The 11,952-nt window shown below is 31.7% G+C and overlaps 1 protein-coding gene and 1 non-coding gene across 5 annotated transcripts; both read left to right on the top strand.

Annotated features, from left to right (window-relative positions):
* The first annotated feature begins 4,604 nt into the window (after positions 1 to 4,604).
* On the top strand, positions 4,605 to 4,676 carry TRNAQ-CUG (transfer RNA glutamine (anticodon CUG)). The gene has a single exon. It is a non-coding gene; the product is annotated as a tRNA-Gln (tRNA).
* Positions 4,657 to 8,671, top strand: LOC129288773 (RNA polymerase II transcriptional coactivator KELP-like). 4 transcript variants are annotated; one of them, XM_054925509.1, is made up of 5 exons: positions 4,657 to 5,193; positions 5,509 to 5,614; positions 6,354 to 6,444; positions 7,008 to 7,283; positions 8,361 to 8,671. In XM_054925509.1, exons 1-5 carry the CDS (start codon positions 4,873 to 4,875, stop codon positions 8,410 to 8,412), a joined length of 846 nt encoding a protein of 281 aa, XP_054781484.1. In that variant the 5' UTR covers positions 4,657 to 4,872; the 3' UTR covers positions 8,413 to 8,671. The 4 variants fall into 4 exon arrangements, with proteins under 4 accessions (XP_054781484.1, XP_054781485.1, XP_054781483.1 ...); XM_054925510.1 differs by lacking the exon at positions 8,361 to 8,671 and adding an exon at positions 7,523 to 7,696; XM_054925508.1 differs by having other exon boundaries at positions 6,354 to 6,431; positions 7,007 to 8,380.
* Positions 8,672 to 11,952: the final 3,281 nt, after the last annotated feature.

The following is an 11,952-nucleotide window of genomic DNA, read 5'->3' as shown; positions in this document are numbered from 1 at the left end:
TTTATAGTGACCTCTTGGTCAATAATTTTTTTTAAAAAGATCATTTTACTCTTACTAAAAATAACAAAACCCAAACTTTTGTGTGAACAACGTATTTTATTCGGACATTTTTTAAATTTAATAACAAATAATAATAAAAATATATAAATATAAAAATAAAATTTAATTCTTTTTTAGGATTATATTTTCAAAAAATTTAACAAAAATCAAAAAATCTTGTTTAATTTTTTTTTTTAAATCTCTTCCAAATTATCCCAACGATTCAAAGATATTGGGAATTAATTTTGTTGAGACTCAACTATTTTTAAATTTCTCTCCTTAAATCTTTTATTTTTCATTTAAAAATATATGTTTTAAAATTAGACTTTTCTTTCTCTCCCTCAATCTAATTAATAAAAAAGGCATTAAAAATGGCTAAAAAAAAAGAAACAAATACATGCAGCATCAAAACACATGAAACACACGTACACACACACTTTCGGCCAGGCGCAGAAGAAGCAAGAGAAAGCAGACAGAACATCAAGGAAAAAGTGAGAAGAAACAAGGCAAAAACACAGCACCTACACGCTAGCTAAAAACAAGCACAAAAAAATGCAAAAGAAAATTCAGACGCATGCACACAGCAAAGTAGAGTGAGAAAGCACATAAACTCTCTCCTCACACGCAAGCTTCCCTGTTTCTGCTTTAAAAGGGATGAAGAACTGAAGGAAGGAGAGAGCTGAGAATAAAAAACTGGAGGAGAGAGGCACAGTGGAAGGAGAAGAAAAAAACAGGATGAGACAGAAAAAAAGGGAGAATAGAAAACAGAGCAACAGATCGAGAGAGATGAGCATTTTTCTAGAAAAAGAAGAGATTAGGAGAGGAGGAGCAAGAGATTGAGAGAGATGAGCTTTTTTCTAAGAAAAACATAGTGACAGAGACGGAGAGAGCACAAACAAAAATTGGAGACGAGAGGCACACAGGAAAAAATGAAAAAAACAGAGTAGCAAGAGACGGAAAAAGAAGGAGAATAGACACAGCATGAAAGAGAGAGAGAGACAGAGAGTGAAGGAGAAGGAGCAGCTGAGAACAAGATCCAAAAGGAGAAAGAGACGGAGAATGAGAGGAACTAACAGCACGCACACAAGCAAAGAAAAAGAAAAAGATCGAGAAAGGCGTGAAGAAGATGAAGTCCATGAATGGCGGCAGGAAACCGAGAAGGAGGAAGTGGGAACGTCGTCACAGTGGAAATCATGCATGCAATGTGGAAGCCTTAAAAGTTCAAATACATCTATTTATTTGCCACTATTTATGTGTTTACCCCCACTATACCATTCGCTGCTACCGTCTACTGGGCCTTTGGAGACTAACTCACCAAGCAATCAATGCCTTGGCGCTCCTCCCTCGCTCCGACTGGCGTGATCTCGTTGTGATTTTAATGCTCATTCACCAGTTCATTACATTTGGCTTTGCTTGTACGCCATTTTATTTTGTATGGGAGAAAGTGATAGGAATGAATGACACAAAGAGCAATGTTTGAGGGCTCTTGCGAGGCTGCCCATTGTCGTACCCATATGGTTCTTAGCCATCATTTTCCCTTTCTTTGGCCCCATAAACTCCACCGTGGGGGCTCTTCTGGTCAGCTTCACCATCTACATCATCCCTGCCATGGCCCATATGCTCACTTTTAGGTTTGCCTCCATACGTTAAAAACAGAGAAAAGGAGAAAAAAAACCAAACGAAAGAAAGAAGAGAAAAACTAAGGACGAAGAATTTTGTGAAACTATCTCTCTAAATCTGCCTTTCATCTTCTTGATAAGCACCCGGCAACATATTTTCTATGTTCACTTATAATTCTAGAATTATCTTGGATGTTCTGTTTTATTTTATACCTTGTCAAGTTATGTGGGTTATGATTAATTTTTACAAATTGCAAAATGGAGACATTAAAGTGGCTAGTTGCCTTATGTATGATCCACCTTGCTTCCCTTTAAGTTTATGTGATTGTTGTTTTAAAGAAAAAATGTTGCCGCTTCATTTATTTATTTTTCTTCTTTTTGAATATCTTTGAAACATCAAGCCATATATCTACGATTATATGGCCAAAAAAAAGAAAGAAATGGTCCACTCCCAATTTGTTGCTCTCATGAATTTTTATGTTTGAATGAATTATTCTTGAGTATGTGCATCCTTTAGTACATGTATAGTAAACATAATTATCATTTTTAAATTTTGCTATGAGAGATTTTAAGAATCTCCATAGGCACTAAGAATGATCTCATATCATGTAAATTAATAAGATTTTGTAGGTATAAAAATCCAACTTGTATATTAAAGATGGGTTCTAATAGCTCACTATTGAAATTAACTCTCTTTTTATAATTTAAATCAATAAAATATTTAACATTATTGTGTGAGCAGTTAAAGAATTTGTGTAGATCTAAAATTAATTGTCTTATCGTGTAGGATAATAAATCCTCATAGATATTGTGATTTGCAATTTATATGGTAAATAAATAAACAAATTTTGTAAAAAATAATAAACATTTCTTATACTATTAATTAATTAAATTAATAAATTTAAATTATAATCATATTATCTAATTAGATCTATTGGTCATGTGAGATTCTTGAAATTTCGTAGACCTTTAAGAAAATCGTACTACTGGGAGAGTCAATAAGATTTCACAAGTATAATGATTAAAATTTTTATATTTAAAAATATGCGTTATATAATTACGCATTAAAATATATTTAAAGTGTATCTTATTTAATCTTTTTATTGTGAGAGACTTAAAATCTTCACAGATATTTAGGATAATCATATTATCGTATAAATTAATAAGGCTTTGCAGGTATGATGATTAAAATTCTTTAAAAAACATACATACATATTTAAACAAACTATTACTAACAATTAAAAATATAAATAAATTAAATCACTAAATTCTTTTATCATGTGAGATTTTGAAATCTCTGCAGATATTTAGAACAACTGCATTACCGTATAAGCTAATAAAGTTCTGTAGATATAGCAGTTAAATTCTCAACCATAAAACAAAAAATTAATAATAATATTTTTTAAACTCTTTTCTTTTCTTTATTCAAAAAATTCAAAAAAATTGGGAAAATAATTGAAATTAAATCACTTTTTGCAATTTAAAACACACATATTAAAATTTCAGAAAATTATTTTATTTGCAAAAGGGTGAATTATTTCTAATTAATTTCTCTTCAAAAAAAATATTTTCACCAATAATTTTCAAGCTCGAATTACGTGGACTTTGATCCCAACCGCAATGTACGTAGATCTCAGAGTCAGATTCTGAGTCAAGTCCTCTCTTGTAAATAAATAAATATTTCTCACTTACTTCTTAACATTTTTTAAACACATGAATATAAAAAGAAATAATTAAAATAATCATAAAATAATATTAATAGAGAACAACAGACTTTAGGTAACCGTTCTGATGAACGGGTGTTGTGAGGTGCCTAACATCTTCTCCACACTCAATCGACTCCCAAACCTATTTTCTATTTTAGCAGACCATCCTTATCCTCATTTAAATAATTTTTCAAGATTTTTCTTAAAATTTTAGTGGCGACTTTCATTTCTTCAGTCTTCCTTCCGAAGGCCGGAACCTCCACTCTCGCGTTGTCCATGTTGCATTTTTCAAGTGCAACACAAAACTTGAACTCTTGTTTTGTGAATCAATAAAATTGAATAAGAAATAACAACTTGTTAAATATAATTTCTATTATTAAAAAATAAGTTTCAATAACAATTTTTGTTTTTTGAATTGTAAGAGTCAAACAAAAAATCATGATTTCTTAAATATAATTTCTATTATTAAAAAATAAGTTCTTAAAATAATAAATTCTATTCACAACTTTTGTCTAAAAAATCATAATTTTTCTTAAATAAATTTCAAGAATTGAAAAAAAAATATAATTTATCAATAAAGATAAAATAATTTTTTTCTTAAAAAATTTATTAATAAAGAAATTTTTAAAAACTTAATTGATAATATAGTATTTTGAGATATTAAATTATTATTTATATAATTTAAAGAAATTTTATTATATTTTATTATTTTTATTTCTCTAATGCAAAAATATCCTTTCTCGTATGTTTCGGCCGAGTCAAAATCAAAAACAGCGATTCAGCTTTTCTCCTCCGCAGAACCCCGCCCGGTGGAAGAAAATGGTCTAGATTTATTTGTTATTTTTATTTCATATTTATTAAAATAAAGATATAACAAAATTATAAAAAAATTTAATAAATCTCCTCACTAATTTAGACAGTTTAACTTTGATATGACTCATATGAGTCATCAAAATTTAATATTAAAAATTTTTAATAGGTTAATTATACTGTCCAAACTTTAAAATATATCCGTGTTATTTAAAGTATATTTAGATAATTAATTTAAAATTTTAATATTAAATTTATAATATTCATATTAAATTTTGATCGTCCTATTGATTGAAAATTTTTTAAATAATTTTTATTCATTTTATTTTATTAAATATAAAATAAAAATAAAAATAAAGAATATTTAATAGGAGGGAAGTCAACTACCAGAAACAAATTTGTATATTTTGCAGGGTCGTATGCGAATAAAGGTTCCATGGTCTAGTGGTCAGGACATTGGACTCTGAATCCAGTAACCCGAGTTCAAGTCTCGGTGGAACCTCTCTTTTTCATCGACGTTGACGGAAATTACTTTCATCCATAACCTCTTTAAGCATACTTTTATACCCTACAGACTAGAGTACTTCGCTGTCAAACAATTTAATCTGTTTTGCGCTCCCATCTTAGTACGGCGAAAATTTTCTCCTTCGTTGAACAAAATTTTTCCAGGATTGTTTGTCCTCGTATTGAGCTCCGTAATGGAATCCGAAACACGACGGAAAATCGAGGAAACGGTGCTGGATGTGCTGAAGAATTCTAACGTTGATGAAGCGACTGAGTTCACAGTCCGACTCGCGGCCTCGGAGCGGCTCGGAATCGATCTCTGTGTCTCGGAGCACAAGCTGATGGTTAGAGGCATTGTGGAGTCGTATCTGCTCGCTATCGCGGAGGAAGAAGGTGGGAGGGTCCCCGCGTCTGAGCCAAGTGCTCCACAAGAGACGAGAGAGGTGATGCAGGATGAGCAGGAGGCGAAGCCAAACAAGGAGGTTAAGGAGGACTCCGAGCGCATAATTTGCCAGGTCAAAACCTGTGTTTTCTGCTTATTTTTTCGTTTTTGCTGGTAATTCAAATTTAGCTGGGACCAGTAGGACGGAAAAATTGAAACTTTTACGTTTTGTAACCTTCTAGATGCCTTAGATAGATGTTCGTAACGAATCATCTGAAAGCAGGGCTTTTAGCCTTATTGTTTCATTGCATAATGTAGTGGCAGAACAATAATTCCAATTTGTAAACTGAAGTTGTCAGTTTGTGTTGTTCTTTTGGATTTTCTATATTATGTTTCTTTCCTATTTGTTGGTCGTAGACTCTTAGTAGACATTGCTTGTTTCTTCTAGTTATCAAACAAGAGGAATGTGGTGGTTCATGATTTCAGAGGGAAAAGGTTGGTCTCAATTAGGGATTATTATCAGAAAGATGGAAAACAATTTCCTTCAGCTAAAGGTAATTACAAATGCTGACTATCAATTTTATAATGCTCACTTAGCTTTCATGATAAATTCTATACTGACCTATATAATTTGCCCTCAAACGTTGGGGTATAAATGGTAATAAAGTGAATTAGGTGAAGCCACATGGCTCTTTGAACCTTGGAACAATGGGTTATTGCTTGTGCTGGCCTAATTTTTTTTTTTTCCATTTGGCTGGGGATTGTACACAGCAAAATCCTTTAGTTTGTTTTTGTAAAAGCTTTGTGAGAGATAGAACTGAGATGACAAAACTTGCAGTGCAACAGAATTTCATAGTTGAACTCAAGTCAAGTGATTTCAACAGTTGAGTTGGTGCTTAAGAACAACACTGTTTTGACACTTTTTCTTCTTTTTATGGTCTACTGGGGTGTCTGCTGTGCTTTATCTAAGTTTAACTAAATAGTTCATCCAACATTAGATGATTATCGTTGGCTAAAAAAAAAAAAAAGATAACTATCATTGCACATTTTTAAGAGGTAAAGAATTTGATGCCTCTATAATTGGTGATGAGGGGTTTTCTAATGGAGGGGTGTCAGTTTATTTGTCTCTCGATGTCCATTGTTTAATGCCCTTCAATTTTTTCTGCCTGAAACAGAGGAAGATGCTAACTTCCAAACAAAGGTGAGGAGGTTGGCATTCCCCTATAAATGTCTGAGTTTTGGTTGGCTAAACTGATTTGAACACATCCGCTATCTCTCTGCTGCTGATTTTAGGGATAAGTTTGTCTACTGATCAATGGTCTGTCTTCAAAAAAAGTGTCCCTGCTATAGAGGAAGCTATTACAAAGATGGAGGCAAAGATGGGGTAAGTTTACATTGTGGAATTGTGAAATATGCGACAACATGAATATCTCTGATTTGATATTATATTTTAATGACCAGTTTGTGTTTTCAAAATGGACTTCCTAATCTCTTAAGTGTCAGGAATAATACTTGTTTGCAAGGATGAGGTATGAAAAATAATACTTGTTTTGACCTTGAATTCTACATCTGGTATACCCAAATATCTTAAAATAGGTTCCCATATTCTTGCAAGTAAGGATGTTGACTTCTAAATGCCCATTACTTTTGTGGTAGCAAAGAAACCATAGATATGAAGAATGTAGCTCAATTTTTTATATTTCTTTTTTCCTGCACGCTTACAGTTTACTTACTTCAAACTATGTGTTACCATTCTTATATTTTAATTTGGAAAAATGACAAGTTCTCCTGAAAACTTATTTCCTTTTATTTCCGGCCAAAACTAAAGCATGTAGATCGATACTTGATAACATCAAAATATAAGGATAGAGTCAATTCCGAACAGCAATAATAGTTTATGTTCCTTTAATGGGTTCAACTAAGATCATCTAACCAAATATGATGCAGATCTGAGGTTTATGGAAAGCAAAATGGAGATGTGCCGAAACCAAATCTTGATGCTCCTCCTCTTGATCTGGTCTCTGCTGCTTCTCCTCCTGAACCTGTCCCTATTGAAATCAGCCGTTTTGATGGGAAAAATTACCATTTATGGGTTCAGCAGATGGAATCACTCTTGAAGCAACTAAAGATTGCGTATGTGCTCACTGAACTATGCCCAAACGCTACACCAGGACCACATGCAAGCGCTGTAGAAGTTGCTGAAGCCAGGGCAGCAGAGAAGAGGTGGGTGAGTGATGATTTCATGTGTCGTCGCAACATCTTGTGCTATTTATCTGATCATCTGTTTAATCAGTATACAAATAGAAAAATGACTGCTAAAGAACTATGGGAGGAGTTAAGACAAGTTTATTTGTATGAGGAATTCGGAACAAAGAGATCACAAGTGAAAAAGTACATTGAATTTAAGTTCGTTGGGGAAAAATCCATACTTGAGCAAGTCCTAGAATTAAATACCATTGCAGACTCTATTGTCTCTGCTGGAATGATGATTGACGAAAACTTCCATGTCAGTGTCCTTATCTCCAAGCTTCCTCCATCTTGGAAGGATGTTTGCATCAAGCTAATGTGCGAAGAGTATCTTCCATTTTGGATGTTAATGGAACGTCTGAGAGTGGAGGAAGAATCTCGCAATCAAGTCAAACAAGGGGATGAACCTTCGAGTAATGACAGAGGCTATCATGAGGCCAGAAAATTTGTTCAAAGATGGGCAGATATAAAGCCTTCAAGTATGTATGGTCAGAGGAATAGGCTAGACATGAATGGCAGGAGTATAGTCTGTTATGTCTGTGGCAAGAAAGGGCATCTTTCCAGAAACTGCTGGAGACGATTTGACAGTCAAGCTAGAGAAAAACGAATTGAAGAAAATGGGCCCTCTGCACCTGTAATTGCACAGGCTAACATGGTCGGTGTCTCTGAGTAGATAGCACCCATATTGTGCTTCGACTTCTGAGTCATCAGAAACAGAATGGATGATGGGAAAGCCTGTGGTAGTCTTCTCTTGCGCAGTCTTTTAGAAAAGTTTTTATCTGGATTTGGTTGACATAATGTGCTAACAAATCGATCAGAAGTTGCTTGTGAGCATGTAAGGTAGGTTCTGTGGAATTGGTTTGGTCTGTGAGAAGGTATTTTTCGACCAATACTTTCCTCCAGTGGGCAGGGTCTGATCTGTATATAGACCTTATCATGCAGGAAGATACTGTATGCTTGTATTGTTTTGTATTTTTGAGTAGTTTGACAAAGTAATTTCATTTTCCACATGGTTAATTGTCCATGTCTTGAATGGTTTTAATTTATGAACAGCCTGTTGACTGTTGGCGCCACGGATGGTTTCATGAAGTTCCAAGCGCATTGAAAAAGAATCAATTTGAAGACATCAAAAGATGGGGACAAGAAAAAGGATCGATTTCATTTGTGTTTAGCTTAGATCAAATGTTTTATCATTAAGTTTAAAATTTTGAAAATAGCTGGAGGTGAGCTGTTCATTTTATTGGGCTTTAGCTATGTAATAACTCCTCATACTGAACCCACAAATTCAAACAAGACATTTTTGTAGGCCCATAAATCACGGTTTCATTGCCTAAAAGCCCAATAGATTTCATGTTCTCCCATAACGTTTTTACAGCTGAAGCCCACAATCTCAAACACCCACCCCTGACGCCATCAATATTCCCATTGTCCTCCACCCCCCCCCCCCAAAAAAAACAAAAGAGAGAGAAAATTGGCCCACTAACTGGAATATAGCTGCTACTTAAAAAAATATGAACTAAATTTTTAAAAATTTAAAAATATGGTCAGTTCATATATTGATATATGTTCATATGTATATATTTGTATATATATCATTGATATACATTTATATATCATTGATAAATAGTATTAATAACAAGATTTTAGTAAAATTTATAGAAGTTTTCATCTGTGATATATAATAGTATATCAATGATAAATATTAAACTGACCATGGTGTAAAATATAAGAAATGTTAGGTTATTATCTTAATTTAGTCTTATAATATGAGTTATATTTATATCTATAAGAGCCTAAAAATTAACAATACTTTTAAAAATAGGCGTCATCATGTTAGACATAAGATACCACGCACATGTTAATACTTGTTGATATTGATCCATAGCGTTTAGCTTGCATCCATTTGTGTCTCTTCACATTTGAATAATTAAGATAGTTTTTTTTCCTCCTAATATTCTTTTCTCACTATTTCTTTCCCTGTCCAGACAAAGCCTGATAGACTTTTAATATCTGGGTTTTTTTTTTTTTTTTTGCAGTTTCCTTTGTTCTAAATTCTAATAATGCTTTTGTACATAAGAAGAAAGAATAAAAATTTTATTTACAAGTTGTAATGAAGATAGTAATATTCATACAAGTAATTTTTTTAATACTTAAATACAATTTTTAGGATATCTGATACATATTTTTACTTTTCAATGACTTAATTTGTTGATATACATATAATATATTTACACACACACACACACACACACACACACACACACACACTCCTTTATCTTAAAATTTTAAAAATTAAGATATACACCCTCCATTCAAAATTATAAAGCATTTTTCTTAAATTGGATGTTAAAAAATATGAGACATTTTTAATTTGTCAATGTGTCGTTAATGAGTTTTTTTTTTTCAAAAATACTTTCAATAAACAAACCACTTAACCCTTCATATTTAAGTAAAGCACCCTAAGGACAACTATGAAAAGATGATGTTAATTTAATTCAACCAACTTATAGTTAAATAATTTGTTTTGATGATAACAACACTCAACAAAAGGTTTTGTTTGTGCAAATTATAAGATTGATTATGATAGAATCATTTCAAGAGGTAAATGAGCAAGAACAAGAGAAGACTTAATTATATAGGTTTATATATTAGGTTAATATATAATTTGAACCCTGTACTATAGGTCCAGGAATGATTTAAACTTTAAACTTAAAAAATATATTTTGAACCCTAAACAATTAAAGTTTAAGCAATTTCACCTCTACCATTAATTTTAATAAATGTCTATCAAATTTATTTAAAAAAATTACATTTTAAGCCCCAATTTGACAAAAGTTTGTTGAAAGTTAACAGTAAAGGCGAAATTGCCCTAAATTTAATTGTTTAGGGTTTAGAATTTAATTTTTTTAAAAGTTTAGGATTCAAATCGCCCTAGGTTTACAACTTAAGGTCTAAATTGCATACTACCCTTTTTATATTTAAAAAAATGCATTATAATCAATAATAATTCAACAATAAAAGAAAAAAAAGTGTATTTTACATATTATATCAAATTTTAAAAAGATTTTGAAGGAGTGTGTAAGTTTTTTTGTTTGAATTAATCGATGAAAGTGAAAATTTAAAAAACAGAACCAAATGCTTTTATTATAAATAAAGAGATAGAGAAAAAAGTGTCTGAAGAGGAATGATAATGTTTTTTTCCACTGATATTATTATGAAATTTCATTACATTAAAGAACAAACAAGAAAAAAAATATGAAAGTGCGCTTACAGTGAAAGATCATATTAAGCTCCTATTGCTGCCACTGGTAGCCTATCAAAACCTCACCTATTAAGAATAAAAATAGTCAACTCGATATCATTTTATTCATACCCACCATAATCTCTACCAAAAACTTTTTTATTTATTATTACAATTTATAGCCTTCTTTTATATAGTTTCATCACTATCATCATCATTATTATTATTTACCTTTTTTTCCTCCTTCTCATATCCTTATAAATTTATAATATTATCGTGAGTTAATATGCAATTTAAATTCTAAACTATAAGTTCAAAGATAATTTGAACTTTAAACTTTTAAGAAGATGCATTCTGAACCCTAAACAATTAAAGTTGTGACAATTTCATCCTTATTGTTAATTTTCAACAAACGTTCATCAAATTAGAGTTTAAAGTGCAATTTTTCTCAAATGAATTCGACAGACGTTTGTTGAAAGTTAATGGTAGGGGTAAAATTACCTCGACTTTAATTATTTAAAATCTAAAATGCACATTTTTTAAGTTTATCATTCAAATCACCCATGGACCTATAGTGCAAAGTTGAAATTACATATTAACCCTTACATATTTTATTCTCTCAATTCTTTATATTAAAAACTAGTTAAATAAGAGAGCTTGCATTTGCATATCATAATAAAATAATTTTGAGAGATAAGTCTTAGGTCATCCACACTCATAAGTTTTTGAAATTTAAAAAATATCTTTGTACATTTCATATTTATGCCTCATCCTCATGAGTTCTAACTATGTTAGAATAAAGTCTTAAATTGTTCTTGGAGTGTTATATCTCATACTCATGAGATTTAGAGACTTACTCACAAGTTTTAGAGTTTCAAAATGACTTAGTCATGTTCAAACACACGAGTTTCATATTGAAATGCGTGAGTTTTAGAGCTTCAGAGAAAAGGTTATCTCTACCTTACTTAAACATGTGAGCTTAAAATGTTAATGTATGAGTTTTAGGGTAGCAGAGAAGAGATTGGCTTTGGTTACCTAATACAAGCATGTTTCATCACTGAAACATGCAAATTTCAGTGTGATAGTATTAAGCTTAATTTTGAACTTTTCATCCTCGCAAAGTTGAAGTTCTCATCCTCACAAGTATTAGCCTTCTATGCAACTTGAGTTCTTGTGCCTTACCTATCTCTGCAAGTTCCAATGTCATCCTCGCGAGATCTAATCTATCACTTAAGTTTGCCTAAATACGAGCCTTGAACACCAAAGTCAAGCAATTTCATTCTAGGTGTTCAAAATTTGTCTAACACACACTTATGAATTATGCATCTCATCCACACATGTTTCTAAGTGTTTAAGAAGTCATTCATTTCTTTCATCTATTCCTTATGTGATAAAAAATGTAGC

The sequence above is a fragment of the Prosopis cineraria genome, unplaced genomic scaffold, assembly GCF_029017545.1.
Source record: "Prosopis cineraria cultivar Desert tree isolate PC_DT_omini unplaced genomic scaffold, ASM2901754v1 PC12, whole genome shotgun sequence".
NCBI lineage: Eukaryota > Viridiplantae > Streptophyta > Magnoliopsida > Fabales > Fabaceae > Prosopis > Prosopis cineraria.
This window is presented reverse-complemented; position numbering and strand designations above follow the sequence as displayed.